Consider the following 16118-nt stretch of genomic DNA (forward strand, 5'->3'; position numbering starts at 1 on the left):
CAGAAGAATAGGTAAGTCTTTATTTCACCCAACACTGACTTAAGGGCGCGTTGTCAAGTTAAGAGTAAAGCTGACAAACTTTAAACTGTTCAGTGCAGTTTTGTGGCATACAGATATCCACTTTTTGGAAACGCTTCCTTCCTTCCTTCCAAGAAATCATTTTGTCCACTTCAACCGTGTGGCAGTGGATCAGGGCTCAAATCCCAGTTCCTGGGGCTCGAGCAGCTCTGTGACCTTATCTGAACTCCGTGATCACAGTGGCGTCGAGAGAATAGTCATTTGTGTTTATGTGGTGCTTGCTCTGAGTGAGATGCTTTTCTCACCTTTTTACGTTTATACCTTACGCCGACCCCATCACGAAGGTGCTATTAGAAGTCACATACTGCAAATTACGGAAACAGTCTGAAAGAGCCTGGAAAAGTGCCCGCCGTGTGGATGAGACTCGATAAATATTAATTCTCTCTATTTTCCTTCCACAGGTCAGAGCACGGTGCGGGGCCCGAACCATTCTGTATTTTATAATATTGTTCTGAAAGATTTTAGGAAGTGGCGACTTCTCCTAATCAATGTGCCTTTCTAGATATGTTAGGGGCTCAAGCATTGCTTGTTTTACGGTGCAGCTTACTTTTTAAAAAATTATATTTGGTGGTGGTCAGAATCCCTCCCACTTTCTTGAAACCATTTTATCCCGCGCGGTGGTTGTGGCCATGCATGAGAAACAGCAGGTGGTGCCAGATGACAGATGGTGTGGGAGCCCGTTCCCCGGTGGGAGGGGGCGCGAGCCGGCGAGCAGGCAGGCGGCTGCCAGCAGCTCTTCCCCGCTCGCTCGCGCGCGCTCTCAGAAGCTCCGGGTCCAGACGCACGCGAGGCGCTGTCCCTTCAGCACCACGAGCTCCGGCTGAGGAGGGAGGACTCCCGGCCGTCCTCCGCCTCCTCTTCAAATTGGCTTGAATCTGCTCTGACCCCCAAGAGTGCAGCACAGTAAGTAGGCATTTGTTTTTGTTTTTTGGTTTTTCGCTTTAACCACTCCCCAATATCCTCCAACCCTCTACCATCCCTTTCAACCCCGCGACAGCCCTATTCTGTCTAATAATGTTCTATCAGCAGGATTGACACGGGGGATTCAGTTGTGCTGGGCGTCTGGGGGTGGGGTGGGAGCACCATTAGACTTCCAAGGGAACCAGAGAGGAATAAGTGTGATTTGTTTATTCAGTTGGCAATCTTGCAATACGGGGTTTGCTAACTTTCCATAGAAGCAAAAGGAAAAAAAAAAAAATTGGCCCTTCGCTATGGAAGACATGGAGGCATTTCATGCCTGAATAACAGGATCGGGTTCAAGCCAGTCCTTTTTTGTCTTAGGAAATTGTATCTCCTATACAACCTACAGATTATGTAAAAGGGTGCACTGCACATGGAGTCGTTGAATGTATTTATTGTGTTTTAGGGAGACTGGTGAAGGAAAACCAGTATAATAGAACAGCAACCAGAGTGGTAAGGTGAAATTTATCATACTGCAGGGTAATCCAAAATAATAAGATTTAATTTTGCGGTCGGAATAAGCTTTCCACTGAGATTACATGCCTGTGTTAGCTCTAGAGTCTTGGATATATTTTTTTAAGCTTGTATTTTTTGTGTGTGTGAGTCTAGGATTTTCCTTGAGTTTCCCAAATTTAAGGGCTGTTGAGCCCTGGGGGCGGATGGCACATTTCGATGATTATAGAAGTTTTACTGGATGACGGGAACCATGTCAGGAAATCTGAGGGGAGAGCAATGACTCCGGTCTCTACATCGAAAGCCACCGGAGCGGAGCCGTTGAGGACAGCGCCGTTTGCTCTTTCCCCGCCTCCCCTCCCCCGCGTAACTAGACTCCCACTGCTTGCCTCAGGTCTGGGAAGAAAGGCGTAAGGATGGTGAAGCTGAACGGTAACCCCGGCGAGAAAGGAGCCAAGCCGCCTTCAGTGGAGGATGGCTTCCAGACCGTTCCTCTCATCACCCCCTTGGAGGTTAACCACTTACAGCTGCCTGCTCCAGAAAAGGTAAAGCAGGCGCCCCCCTCCCCCTCAGTGCCCCTCCGCCCCCACCTCAGGAAATAAAGCGCCCCCGAACCCTGTCCCTTCCTCATCAGTCAAATACGGTCCCTTTCCCGTTAAGTGCAGTTATTCCCTGTAGAGACAGCACGTCTCGTGTGTTATTTCAGACTGATGGTAAGTGTTTATTCATTTTTTCTTTCTTTTTTTTTTTTGGTTCACATATACACACATGGGCAAGGAAAGTGAGCTTTTTAAAGTTTCGTCCTAGCAGATGAATACTAATAAGCTTCTGAACCGTGACAGGGACAATCGCCTTGATTATCTGGGGGAGGGGTTTCGAAAATTGACTGGTAAGGATTTGAGGAGAGAGAATTGGACGCAGTCCCACAAGCATTTAGTTTGCACCTGCCAGAGCCCTGTGCCTGTGCTAGGAGTTGGTTATAAAAAGACAAATTCCAGAATCCCTGTCCGGCACAGCATCTCATGCACGCATCACGAGCATCTAATGCATACCTGAGCATTGCGAAGGTTACGAAAGCACAGAGGTGGAAACGACTAAATCCCGCTGTGGCGGGGGCGGGGCGGGGGCTCCCGAGAGGCCAGGGGAAGTCAGCTGCGAGGGAGGACATTTGAATTTGGCTTTTAAAGGTGAGTAAAGCCCTTCCAGGTAGACCACGGGAGGAAAAGGCGTTTAAGGCAAAGCGCACGCATGCGCAAAGCATGGAGAGCGCTGGGGAAATAGCATGCCTTGGAGTAGTGTCTCTGGGGGAGGCGTGGCTGGAAATGAGTGACTGGCTGATGGCACATCTCCTGACATGGGAGTGGTCCATGAAGAATGGAGGTGGGCATTTCTACAGAGAGATGTGCGTGGGGGGTGGGGTGCGGTTAGCCCATGGACACGGGTGGGAGCAACTTATCGTTTAAGATCCATCCGAGAGAAGCTGGGGTTTCGCAGTGGGGGCTTTGGCACACTGTAAGAGAGCTTTGGAGGCAAACCGTGGGTTTCCCTGGCTGAAGCGTGAACAATGGATCATTCCATCTGTTTGATTTCCTCATTGGCGTCTCCAGGAAGGCATTGTGTGTCTTAACCAATTGGCTCCATCCAATGAACAGAAGAGGAGCCAAAGCTAGATAAAGGGCCCAGGTGATTGGCCGGGGGCTGAGTCATCTGTTTTGAAAGTGCAGAGGTTGTCAATATGAGAATGTGCACGGGGGGGTGGTGGCCGAAATAAAGAAGCCTTGAGCTATCCTGGGAAACTGATAGTGCCTTTAAAAATAAAATTCGAGCGGGCAATTAACACTAACGGAATGCAAAGGGACATCTGCTACGTGCGTGGCAGAGGTTTTCAGATTTGGACTGCGTGTTAGGATCACCTGGGGAGCTTTTGAAACTCCCAAAATCTAGGCCACGCCCCAGAACGATGGTATCAGACTCTCTGGGGTGAGACCCGGGCTTGGTATTAATTAACTCTCTTCAGGTGACTCCTGTGTGCAGCCCAAGCTGAGGACTGCTGTGCTGGATGCACATCACCCCTGGGAATCCTGCAGTTTGCACTCCTATCGGTGAAAAATATGAAGGAGCAGAGAAATTTGGTTAGTTGTCCAAGCTCACGAGAGGAGCAGTGCTGGCGTTTGAGCCAGCCATAGCGGAAGTTGGGGAGAAGGGGGGGACCATCTCTCAGGGTTTTGTGGGGCTTCAGGATCGGTCTCCATTCGTCCAACAGCTACAGCCTTGAAGAGCTGCATGTCCCTGAGAGGTACGCAAGGGAAAGGGACTGTGGCGAGGAGGCCACTTGTCCCTCTAACCCCTTTGCACACCTGCAAGTCATCCAGAAACACAGTGGCCTCCGTCTCCCCTTCTTCCCCTGCCCGCCCGTCCCTCCTGCCTTTAAGGGCTTCCTTCCCTGCTAGAGAGAGGGGACAGGCCTGACGGCTACTGAGCACCCAGTCCAGGTGGACCAAAAGCCATTCCGGAGCCTGAAAGGCGAACACCCTGGGGATTGGAAAGGGACCCCGGTGCGTCCTGAAAGGTGCAGGCCCCACACTGCAGACTCCCTCCGACGTTCGTGCTAAAGGCTTCCAACGGGCGGGCCTCAGTGTCCTCCTCTGTGGAGTGGGCCACCAATCACACCTCACAATGGTCAGATCACGGACGGTGGCTCATAGGTACAGTGCCTGGCACAAAACCGAACGTAAGAAAATAGTAAAATGACCGTTTTCAAGTGCTCTCTAAATGCTAGACGCTGTTCTCAGCCACACGCACGCACACACTACACGCACACTAACACACATGCACGCACACACGCACATGCAAGCACACGCTACACACAATAGTTAATAAGACTCAATAAAGAAGTTATTTAATCTGGTTTTTAAAGATGATGAAACTCAGGCGCTGAGTGGAAAAATCACTTCCCAAAGCAATATAGCTGGTGAGCATCTTGGCTACGTCTAGATGACAGAGAACCCAGGCGGCGTTGTTCTAGATGATTCCGCCTGGGCCGGAACGGCGAGCCTGCTGGCCTGAGTGTCCGTGGACTGCGGCTCGAGGATGAGCCCAGCTGTCGCCTCACGGCGGGACCCGCGTGAATTCTCTCCTCAGTCGGGCCTCTGTCTCTCCTCTTAGTGGGAAATCGCGTTAGCCGTTTTCTCTGCCAGTGTTTGGATTTTACCGTCTTTGCATTATAAGCTTTATATTTTAACACGTCTGTTCTGACATTAGAACAGATGTGTTAAAAGTGAATCCCACTCAAAAAGCCAGGTGGATCTTCCAGATGCTTAACTGTCAGCACAGACAGCTCCCCTGGACACGTTCCCTGACCACCCATAGTTTCAGCCAGGGTTCTACTTGTCATTCTGGAAGGTATTCTTTCGCTCATCCACTCATCCAGCACACCTCGTTGGGCGCCTTCTATGTGACGGGCACTGTGCTGGGCGATGCACACCCACCGTGAGGAGTCGGAGGCAGCCGCTGCCTTTGTGGGGCTTCCAGTCCAGTGGGGGAGAGGATGCCAAACAGGCCATCACACAAATAGAAATGCAGACACCAGTTGCGAGGAGGGCTAATATGGACAGAGTAAGGTGCCGTAATGTAGAAGAGGCTAAGACTTCAGGGGGCCTCGTTACGATGGGAGGGTGGTCAGGGGACATCTGAGGAGGAAGCTCCGCCAGAGGTGGGTTGGTGAGGGGAGTGGGGGACAGAGGGACCAGCCTCGAGGGCATTGAAGGAAGAGTTAGGAGGCCAGGTCGCCTGGGCTCACTGAGTGACCGAGAGAGACTCGGAAGATGGGTGCCGGTTCACGTGCGGCCTGGTGAATTTTTTTGGAGGGGTTCAAAGTAGAAGAGGGAAAGAATCAGATTTCTATTTTAGGGAGAGTCCTCTGGCTGCTGTGGGCCACGCGAGGGACAAGGGACTCCTGCTTGTTTCCTAGTCTCTTCTTCCTCTTTCCTCCCAATCGATGCTCCTGGAAGCAGCAGAGTAGCTGCCCCCGCAGAGGTGGCCGGGTTTCCTGCAGCCCCCCCCGGGAGGAATGGGGAGAATAGAAACGGGTGGGAGCGGGAGATCACCCAGCAGAAGGCCACGGCCACGGTCATGACGGAGGTGGCGGTGGCGGTGGAATGGGGAGCGGGTCATGCAGATGCAGTGCTGTGCCACTGAGGGGGGTTGCCCACCAGGCCTGAGGGCCCCGGCTCTGCCTCGTCTCTGAAGTCTTGGCATGCAGTGGGTGGTGGGAAACGCTAGCTCGAAGCCTGGCTTAGTCCCTCCCCTTGACAGCGTGGGAGACAGACTTGAATCTTAGCAGTTGAGTGGCTTTCTCCTGGCTAGGGGGGGGCAAGCTCTTGAGGAGCTGAAGCATCAGTCTGCAGACACCCAATTTCGGGGCATGCCTTCGGGGCCTTGCTGCCTTTGGTTTATCTGAGGGACCACAATAACCCAGATGTCCCCACAAACCCTCTGTGGGGTCACTGTCATTATCCCATTTTACAGATGTAGAAACAAGCTTGGAAAGGTGAAATGCTCTCCTAGGACACACCAAAAGCAAACAGTGCAGCCAAGATGTGCAGGCAGGTGTGCTGGGAGGTACCAGCCAATGGATGGCAGGTCTGCAGAAGGCAGGCCACAGACGAGCACAGCCCCACCTTGGCGAAGCCCCAGACGCATCGTGCATTTGGCAAGCCAGCTGCCAGGCTCCGGGCAAACGTCCCTTTCCTTCCTATTGATTACTAAGTCTTGACACATCCCAACTCACCTGCTCGTGGGAAGAAAGGAATGTAGACATTTAGAGATCAATTATCGATTTCGGCACACTTCGTGTTCTGTGTGGTAGTCGTGCACTGTGTAGTCCCAGAGACCTAGGTTCAAGTCCCAGCTGAGCTGTTTTCTTACTGTGTGGCTTTAGGTGAGTTGCTTAGCCTCTCTGGGCTTTGGTTTCTGCCAGCTGTAAAGTGAGCATGGGATTTACCAACAGGGTTAGTGCAAGGGAAAAGCATGAAAATCGTCTAAAGGCGGCACAGGCGGTACTCATGGATGCAGCTTCCTTCCCTTCACTGGGCTTCAAGAATGTGTCTCCTCAAGCTGACGCTCTTGGAAGCTGACTTTAAACGTGAAACATGCTGAGAAAGATGAGGTTTCGAGAGCGGGGTGCAGGGGCAGGGCCAGGTGGACCCAGAGAGGTGTGGGGTGGAGGAGACGCTGTTCTTGCGACTGAGTCCTGTGTCCCTTCTCGGCCTCTCTTGTGGCTTCAGAGAGACTTCCTTTTTCTCTCTGAAACATAGGATCAGAGAGCCGTCAGCCTTTCCCTGGGGAGTCGTGGACATGCCCATCTCTGCGGGTTCCGGGCTCACGGAGCCCCTCGTCCTGCTTCTCAGAGGTTCTCAAGAGATGAGTTATAAATCGCCCTGAACTGGGGGAAAGGCTCTGAGTAGGCTATTCCAATAAGTACATATAAAATGAGCACTAGGCATATGAAAAATTCTTTATAACTTAAAAGCATAATTTTAAAGAAAATATAGCTTTCTACCTATCAGATTGGCCAAAAAAAAAAAAAAAAAAATCGACAGTGCCTAGTGTTGCTAACGCTAGCGATAAACAGATCTCAATATACTCTTGCTGGTTATGTAACCGGGTTCAGTGTTCTTCAGATGGTGTTTGGACATTGTTTATAAAATTTAAAGTATATCATTTTATTGGTATGCTTCCTACCAAGAGGAAGTTATCCTATGGGTATAGTTTTGCAAGCATTTAAAAAAAAAAACTGGAAACAACTGGAATGTTCCATGAGAAGGAACTGATTGGATAAATTGGTGGAAAATAAGCGATTGCTGAGAGAACGAGGCAGATTTGCTAATGTGGCAGACACGTCGCTCAGTTAAAGAGCTTTAACGAGTGTGGCGTGGAGCGATCCCATTGGTGGAAACACGTGTGTATGTTTTATTATAATTCGCAAAACACCGTCAGAAAGACACGCAAGAAACCATTAAATGTTTACGATGTAAGAATGGGGAGGCGAGGCCGTTTGAAGAATTTTATTCTATAATTTGTAATGCTTTTTACCACGAGCATGAATCAAATTTTCTATATTTTAAAAAAATCACCCCAATTTCACAGACGTGGAAATAGTCTCGGAGAATTTAGGTGACTTGCTCACGTTCGCACACAGGCCACCGTGAAGTTAGCTAGTGTCCCTACCTGGACACTAGGGAGGGGTTACAGCCGTGCAGCTGGAATTCAAACCTTGAGTTGCTGTGTGACCCTGGGCAAGTTTATAACTACTCTGACCCTCCGATTCCTCACTGATGAGATAGGAACAATAATATCTTCCTCAGAACTGGTTCAAGGGCGAAAAGAGCAAACACACGGGGACCGTTTACCACAGGGTGTGGCACAGAGGACGTGCTCGATGCAAGCTTATGATCCTTACTGTCGTCACGTTATCATCAACTCGGTCCCCGGATCTTCCTTCCTGGAGAGCACAGGGGCTGGCCCCGGGCCACAGGGAGAGTTGAGAGGGGACATGGATTGAGCCTCTGGACCGTAGATGATAGACCCGGTAGCAGAGCCGGGGACCTCCACTGTGATATTCTGGCCCAGGGAGTGAGTTCTGCTCAGAGCAGAAGGTGCTGGAAGTTCCCGGGGAGAATGGTATGGAGACCCACTCACGTTGCCACGTAATCGGAGAGTCGTAGGCGCATTGGGCTCACTGGTCTGTTTGAGGCTCGTCCATCTGCCTGAGAAAGCAAAGGCTCAACAGGGAAAAGAGACTTGATCCCGTGCAGTGAGCCCCAGACTGAGAACTGGCAGCTCCATCGCAGCGTCCTGCCTCTGGCCCCGTCTTGCTGTGTAGGCGATCCCTTCCCCGCTCTGGGCTCCCGCCCCTCCACCTGCAAATCGATGGGATTCAACAACACCCCACCAATGTCCTTTGAGCACTGACATCTTCCCTTGTGTCCTGGGCTTAATACTAAGCTTCTAGGGCCTGGGGAAAGACCCACACCCAAAGAGATGGAATGAGGGGTGACGAGTGAGGGGGGCAAATGGGAGCGCGTTCCCAGCCAAGCACTCAGACCCATCGGGGCAGCTTCCTTTGTTCATTCATCTATTCGGCCGCATTTGCGGGGCCTCCGCTGTGTACCGGGTGCCATGGGATCAGAGTGTGAGTGTGATGATTCTCGAACGATGACCTTCCTGCCCCGGTGGCACTTGGATCTGAGCCAGAAGCCCAGATCTGCGTCGTGGTTGCTCTGTGAGCTTATGAAGGCATCGCTGCTCCCTGTCGCTGTTCATCTGTAGAATGGGGATAATCACCCCACCTTCCCCGTGATGGAGAGGATTCGCTGAGATACAGAAGTAAAGCTTCCGGCACAGTGCCAGGCACACAACAGGTACCCCCACACGACATACTATTTTACCTTCACCCCTATGAAAGCATTAGCTTGTTAGCTCGTTTAAAAAACAAACAAACAAACAAAGCATGCTAGCTAGGAAAGAGCACGGCGACCTTGCGTTTGCAGATCAGCTCAACCGCTGGCCAGTCGTGTCATCACAGGCAAGTGACAGCCCTCCGAGGCTAGATTTCCCCATCGGAAACACAGGCATCATAATAATTTTAAAGCAGAGACGCGAGGATTGGGGGAGATGTGGTAAGGAGCTGTGGGAAGGAACTGAGTGGACACACCTCAGAAGGGCCCCGCGCACAGGGCCTGGCGCGTAGTGGGTCCTCGGCCGCCAGCCGTTCACTGCCCTGCTCTGAACTCTCGCTCGGCTGTAGGGATGAGCTGAAGGATGCGGCTTCCGTCCGTTTCCGGCCTGTGCAAGTCCAGCTCATAAAAACGCAATATGGCTCCTCATCAGCGCTTCTGCGCTTTTATTTATTGTCCCTGCCCATCCGTGTGGGGATCTCTTCATTATTGATAATCCCGGGAAGTAGTATTTTAAATTTTTATGATCTGCACTTGGCGCCATCTGAACCACTGTGTATTATCTGGCCTTGCCAGTGAAGGGGGGCTACGCCCAGCTGCGGGGTCCTTTCAGGGTGAATAATTTATCCCATTCTCGCAGTGCCAATGATATCAAATGATGTTCTTGGGACCGTCCCCGACAGGACAATAGGGCCGATATGTAAATATGAAAAGAAAACCAATTTATTTCTTTGCCCAAAACCACGATGATATTTTAAAATCTGGAGGAAGTTCATTTTTCAAATATATGTAAAACCCCACTTTGAATAATAAAAAAGAGGAGAAAGAATTTTTCCTCTGCTCTCTTCATCCCCACCCCCCGCCCATTTCTGTTGTTATTCGAGAGCCCAGGGCTCTGTTTTGATCCATTTTTTTTTTCAACTGCTGAGAATTGAGACTTTCTTTGCAAATTTATTTCCTCTTTCTTTGCTTACGCAAGCTGATTCCTCCAAGGTCCAATTAATAATGATTGGTTAACGTTTCTCGGGCCTTCCCTTCATAGTACTAGAAACTGGCTGTTCCTAGATCTCCTTTCATAGAAGGAAGATGTTTCTGACTTCACTCCATGGGAACAGACGCCGAGCTTCATGGCGCGCCTAATGGCTGGCTGATTCCCACAACTTCTCCTGCTTTCTGCATCTCCCCAGCGATGTCCCCGGTGACAGAGGCCTCCCCTCTACCTGTAATGCACATCCGGGAAGCCATTCTCTGGTTTATAACCCTTCCTCAGCTCCTCACTGCTCTCAGGTTAATCTTCAAGATGCCCCTCAAGTCACCTGCCCTGTCCTCTTGCCACTCACGGCCACCTCCGTAGTTCCCCCAGGTGCCAGCCTCCTGGGTGTCAAAAGGAAGATGTTCGTGACTTCACTTGTGAATGTTTGCTTGTACATGCTGCTCGCTTAGTCTCGAAAGCTCTTTCTCCTGGGTTTGGAGACGTCAGAGTGGGGACCAGGAAGCTGGCCAGAGATGATAGTGCTCTGGACTGGGGCAGGGGGCAGCAGTGTAACTGAACAAATAGCCCAATTCAAGAGAAATTTTTGAGGCAGTGGGAGCTGGTGATGGCATGGATTTGGGGACCGACGGATAGAGAAGGATCATGGGAGATTCTCATACGCGGTTTGACGTAAACGATGGCGTGGATAATGCTGCTATTTTCTGATCTGGGGAATTACATGGGGAAGCAAATGTCGAGGGCAGATGGGTCAGGGACCCCGAAAGCTTTGCCATGGGTACGCTGCATTTAGGCGTGTCGCCCCAAGGGCACACGTCCAGTTGGGCGAGCTGTGTTCTGGGCGAGGTCCAAACTGGAGATGTAAATGTGGGAGTTGTGAGGATGAAGACAGACTTGGGAGGGACACGGACACCGGTGGGGGGGTTTGTGGAAGGCGGTGGGTGGGGGAAGGAGTGCCCGTGACCCGGCCCTGAGGAATTCCGTCTTCGAGAGGTGAAGCAGAAAGGGGAACAGTGTGGAGAGGAAGCCGAGGAGAGCTGGTCGGTGAGTAGGCAGAGAACCAAGGGGGAGACTGCCGTGGGCCCCAGGGAAGAGGAAGTTTCAAGGAGGAGCGAGAGAACACGCTGTCACAGACCCCCAGGAGGTCAAGGGAGATGAGGCCAGAGAACCATCTATTTGTTCCAGGCAGGTGGGCCAAGACCTGCTGTTGATGCGGAGTGGGGTTCTAACAAGCTAACACTGTCACAGGGGCAGAGGTAAAATATTATGTCGCGACCTGGGTTGCTTTGGAGGAGATGTGGCCGAGCTCAGGAGAGGAGCAGGTGACTGAGGACTGGCACAGGGTCCCGTGCCCACCTGTCCTGTGGCCTGGGTTTGAACTTGATGGTTGGAGGAGTGAGGCTCTGAAGCCAAAAGAACTGTTTCCATTCAAAAGTCAAACAGGGCATACGCAACATCTCGGGCTCAGGGCCAAGTGGGACGTGGACTCGAAGGAGGCTGTGGCCCCTGCTCTGCCTAAAGTCTGCAAACGAGATACTTTTAAAAGACATATTTAATGTAAAGTCTGTGAGGCTCACCCGTGTGTATTGCATTCCATTTTATGAATAAACCACAATTTATCTGTTCTCCTGTTAATGGACGCCTGGGTGGTTTTCATTTTGGGGCTATTATAGGAAAAGTGGCTGTGAATATTTTGGGATGTATCTTTTGGTGGACTCATTATATTTTGAGGTGATTTTTTTTTTCTGGCGCCAAGAAAAAAATCTGTATTGATTTTGTTATGCTTCTTTAGTATTTGGCCATCGTAGTAAATTCTAAAAGCTTTTCAGTTCATTCTTCTCGGAATACATTTGTATCAGACAGAAGGTTTTTACCTCAAGTAACAGAAAACCTAACCCAAATTGGATCAAGTCCCAAATAGTGTCTATTCGCCCCCATGGCTGTAGAGTCCAGTGCGGGCCGGCCTTCAGGCCAGGCGTGATCCAGAGAGCAGGGTGCCGTCGGGGCCTGTCCCCATTTCTCTGAGCTCCCTTTGGCAGTGATTGCTTCAGCAACTCCAGGACTCAGGTCCTCACCACGACATCCAGAGGGAGAGTATGCTCTTTGAGAGACACCCATAAATAGCAAGGAGGCTTCTTTCCCCAAGTTCCCAGTCAACACTGCCTCATACCTTATTGGTCCAACGAGGGTAATAGGCACACCTCTTAGCCAATCAAATTTTTTGATCAGAAGGATAGTACACCCCGATTGGCTTAACCTAATTCGGGACTGTCCCTGCCATCAAAGGAGAGATGGATCCCACATAACCACATGGCTGCCACACAGCAGGTGAGTTCTCTAAAAGAATGGAGGAGGCTTTTGATTAAAGAAGGAAATGGGTGCTAGAGAAGCACCCCCAAAATGTTTATTATGACAATTAGGACAATATTGCTTATAGTGACTCTTCATTGTCTCATCCAGACGGTAATATATTTTTAGTGCTGTCGCCTGTCTCAACATGTCAGCCACAGCACAGGGGCTTTTAAATTTACATGAAATGATGAAAATGGTTTTGAGCTTTTCGAGAAGCTTTGGGAAAGAAGTTTTTAAAAAAAGAGGGACCGAAGGAAGGACCAGGAAGCAAATGCTTTGTGACGTTTGATGTGTGATGTGTAGATACTCGAGACCAGTCGGATGGCTAAGGATCTAGGAACGAAGGGACCAAGCCAAGAGACAGTCGAGATAGACTCGGCATCGTGAAGCTGGATTAATTTTCTACTGCTGTGTAACAAATTGCCAAAAATTTAGTGGCTCAAAACAACACAAATGCATTATCTCACAGTTTTTGTAGGTCAGAAGTCCAGGCGCAGACACTGGGTTCTCTGCTTGGGGTCTCACAGGTCCGAAATACAGGTGTCGGCTGGGCTGCATTCTTGTCTGACACTTGGGTCCTCTCCAAGCTTGCTCAGGTTGTTGACGGAATTCAGTTACTTGGTTACTTATGGTTGTAGGATTGAAGTTCCGTTTTCTTGAGTGACCCATTCATTGTTGGCTGAGGTCACTTTCAGCTTCTAGAGACCGCTCTTAGGTACTGGCCGCATGGCCCTCTCCTATGCCAGCAAGAGAATCGCTCTCCAGTCTGCTACGAGGGCGTTTCACATAGCATGACATAATCACAGGAGTGACTCTGCCATCGCATTCCCAGTTTCTGTCTACACTTCTGAGGGACAAGGTTACCCGGATGGGGACAGGGGATGGGAACGAGAATCTGGTGGGCCATCTTAGAGTGCTGCCACCATAAAAGGCAAAGCCAATCATCACCCCAGGGCTTATGGTTCGCAGGGCACACAGACTCATTAAATAGGGTTCTATTATGATTATTGCCCATATTTTATAGATGAGGCTCAGACAGCTTCTGTGTGCCCCATGACACTGTGGCACTCGGCAGTCATCGGGGATTATCTGTCAACCTCCTTTCTCCTTCCACTTTGCCTACACTATGGGGTGGAGTTCTCTAAATGTCCCGGCAGGCTGACAGCATATCTTGATATTAACCACCTCTGCAAAATATTCGGACTTTAGATAAATAAGATGATACAATAGATTCAATAGACGTTCATGTTTTTCTTCGTGGAAGTCCCGATTCAAATTGAAATTAAATATATGTGCGAAGCCTGTTGGTATAACCCAAACCGTGGACACAACCTAAATGTTCCACTGTAGAGACTAATTCGATGACTTGTAATATACGCATACACTGAATATTATGCTACATCGCAGAATACAATTGTGTATTCATCTACATGGAAAAAATCTTAGAGTGTTATGCGGTAAGAGCAGCTTAAAATTCATAAAGTATAAATCCACCATAAAAAGAATATATGTTTTTATAAGTAGCGAATATATGCATCTAAGAACATCTAGAAAGACGTGACCAAAATTGTCATCTATGGTTGTCTCTTTGGAATGGGGAAGTATTATGGGTAATTTGAAAGCTCTCTTTTCTTACGTGTGCTTGAGAGGGATGTTGTTTACTTTCTGATCTTTGTGCCACGTGGAACAAATTTTAGTTCATAGAAATAGGAAGATCCCAAGCCCTTCCATGCGTGCTAACCCTGGCCGAACGTTTCAGGTGATTGTGAAGACGAGAACGGAGTATCAGCCGGAACAGAAGAACAAAGGGAAATTCCGGGTGCCGAAAATCGCCGAATTTACGGTCAGTTTCTCGATGGTGTCACAGGAAGCGTAAAGGTAAGGCTGGCTTCGGCCAGCTCGGACACCTCGCGCCAGTGGAGCGGGTCCTTCTGGGACACAGCAGAGGCCATTTCTGGAGGACTTCCTGAGGCCACGCCGTCTGGGTCACTGAGTCTAAGCAAATAACGAAAGCTCTGCCTCTCGAGGATGACTTAACGCTGTCTTCTGCTCCGCAATGTTCGGACCATTCGAGATGGTGACGTGTGTCTCATTTCCTCTTCCTCCCCCTGTTCCCATCTCTCTGCCTGTCCATCACAACCCGCAGGAAATGTGACGAAAATGTATGAAGAAACTCAGATTTTAGTCAGCGTGTGGTTGCAACAAAATACAGTGAAAACGAAGGGAAAGAGAGCGGGCTTCTTAGCGGTGAAAACCTCAGCGAGGTGCCCCGGGGAGGTCACTTAGGGCCTTACATGGCCGAGAAGAGGAGGGGCTTGTGCAAAGGCCCTGGGGCTGCAGGGAGGCCGGCCCCAGCGCGGAATAGGAGCGGGGGCAGTGAGGCTGGGCTCTAGGAGAGGCGTGGGGAGCAGGCAGAGATGAGGCGGTAGGCAGACAATTCCAGGCCTTGTAGACTGTCTGGAGGAGCTTGGGTTTGATGCTAGAAGCATAAAGGGAACCTCTGAAAGACTTGAAAAAGGGGAGAGACATGATTGAACTTGAGTTTTGACCAAAGCGCTGGCTTTTACATGGCCGATGGAGCATAGTGAGTGAGAGGGAGTGTGGGGAGACTATTAGCTACTGCACTCGTCCTAGTAAAAAACAATAGTGGCTCAGATAAGGATGGTGAGCGGACAGAGAGATGCGGGCAGACCTCACGGGTATTTAGAAGGCACAATCAGCCACGGAGACAGTAGAACAGTGGCTCCGTGGGTATATACTGGTGCAGCCTGGCGGGTTTGAGCCCTGTTTCCACCTTATGCGTGAGGCCACGGGCGGGGCAGTGAACCTCACTTATCACATGGAGATGACGGGAGGCTTGCTGTGAGGACGACATGCAGAACACTTGCAAAGCACTTGGCTCTGTGCTTGAAAAGCGCATAACTAATAGTAGCTGTTTTGTGTCAACTGTGACTAGAGGCTTTGAAAAGGAAAACAGACCTCAGTTGGTTATCCGGGAATTGGCGTGTGTATGTGGATAAACGTACTGGTCTGTTTCTGTCCCTGTCTTCCTTCCCTCTAAATCTGCGTCCCAACAGCCAAGTGCGTGAGCCTGGGAGGGGATGTGGTGGCTGTGCGCGCATCCCTGTGGAATGAGGGACTTCCGGGATGCTGACCCGCCCACACCCCGTAAGGGCAAGGGTGGCTCTTACTTCTGGCTGTAGCTTCAGTATCTGGCACACAGTGCGGACCTGGCAAACATGGACTTGGCCCGAGCTGCCTGTAGGCACCTGCGAGAACCAGCAGGTAGCTGTGGAGTACGGAGGGGGTGTGGAGTATCTGGTGCATCAGGGACCTGCGCCAGGCCGGGGAGTAGAGCTGACCTGTCCTCCTGACAGCAGAGACTCCAGAAATATGTCCAGACGCCCCTGTAAGAATGTTTATTGCGGTATTATTTATAAAACCAAATATTAGGAACAGTGTAGGTTTTCATCAACTCTCTCATGACTCTGTAAATAAGACCACATCTATAGGATGGACTATTTTTAGTTTCTTAAGAATCGCTTTTTTTTTAGAGAGAGCATTTAGCTTACTCTGCATTATGAGCTTATATTTTATCTTCTCTTTTATTTTCTTGTGCTTTCCAAATTTCATATGAGCATGTATTGTTTCGGCAATCAGAAAAAGATTAGAATTATTTTTAAAATTTGCTCTTTTTATCCAACGGAGTATTACAAGTTTTTGATGAAATTCTTTAAAATGATGCTTGGGAAGACATGCAATCACTTGGGCAAATACTTCACAGAGAAGGTTGAGTGAAAAAGCAGAGATTAAAATTGTATTTTCTA

At 49.8% G+C, this 16118-nt stretch overlaps 1 protein-coding gene across 1 annotated transcript in view; it reads left to right on the forward strand.

Moving 5' to 3' along the window:
• The first annotated feature begins 861 nt into the window (after positions 1 to 861).
• NSG2 (neuronal vesicle trafficking associated 2) overlaps positions 862 to 16118 on the forward strand; it is a 52876-nt gene continuing 37619 nt past the window's right edge. Inside the window, exons 1-3 of the mRNA XM_011380737.1 lie at positions 862 to 981; positions 1886 to 2036; positions 14051 to 14134. Coding sequence (XP_011379039.1) covers positions 1908 to 2036; positions 14051 to 14134 — 213 coding nt within the window. The 5' untranslated portion in view covers positions 862 to 981; positions 1886 to 1907. The remainder of the gene's footprint in view (positions 982 to 1885; positions 2037 to 14050; positions 14135 to 16118) is intronic.

Source organism: Pteropus vampyrus, unplaced genomic scaffold (assembly GCF_000151845.1).
Source record: "Pteropus vampyrus isolate Shadow unplaced genomic scaffold, Pvam_2.0 Scaffold403, whole genome shotgun sequence".
NCBI classification, from domain to species: Eukaryota; Metazoa; Chordata; class Mammalia; order Chiroptera; family Pteropodidae; genus Pteropus; species Pteropus vampyrus.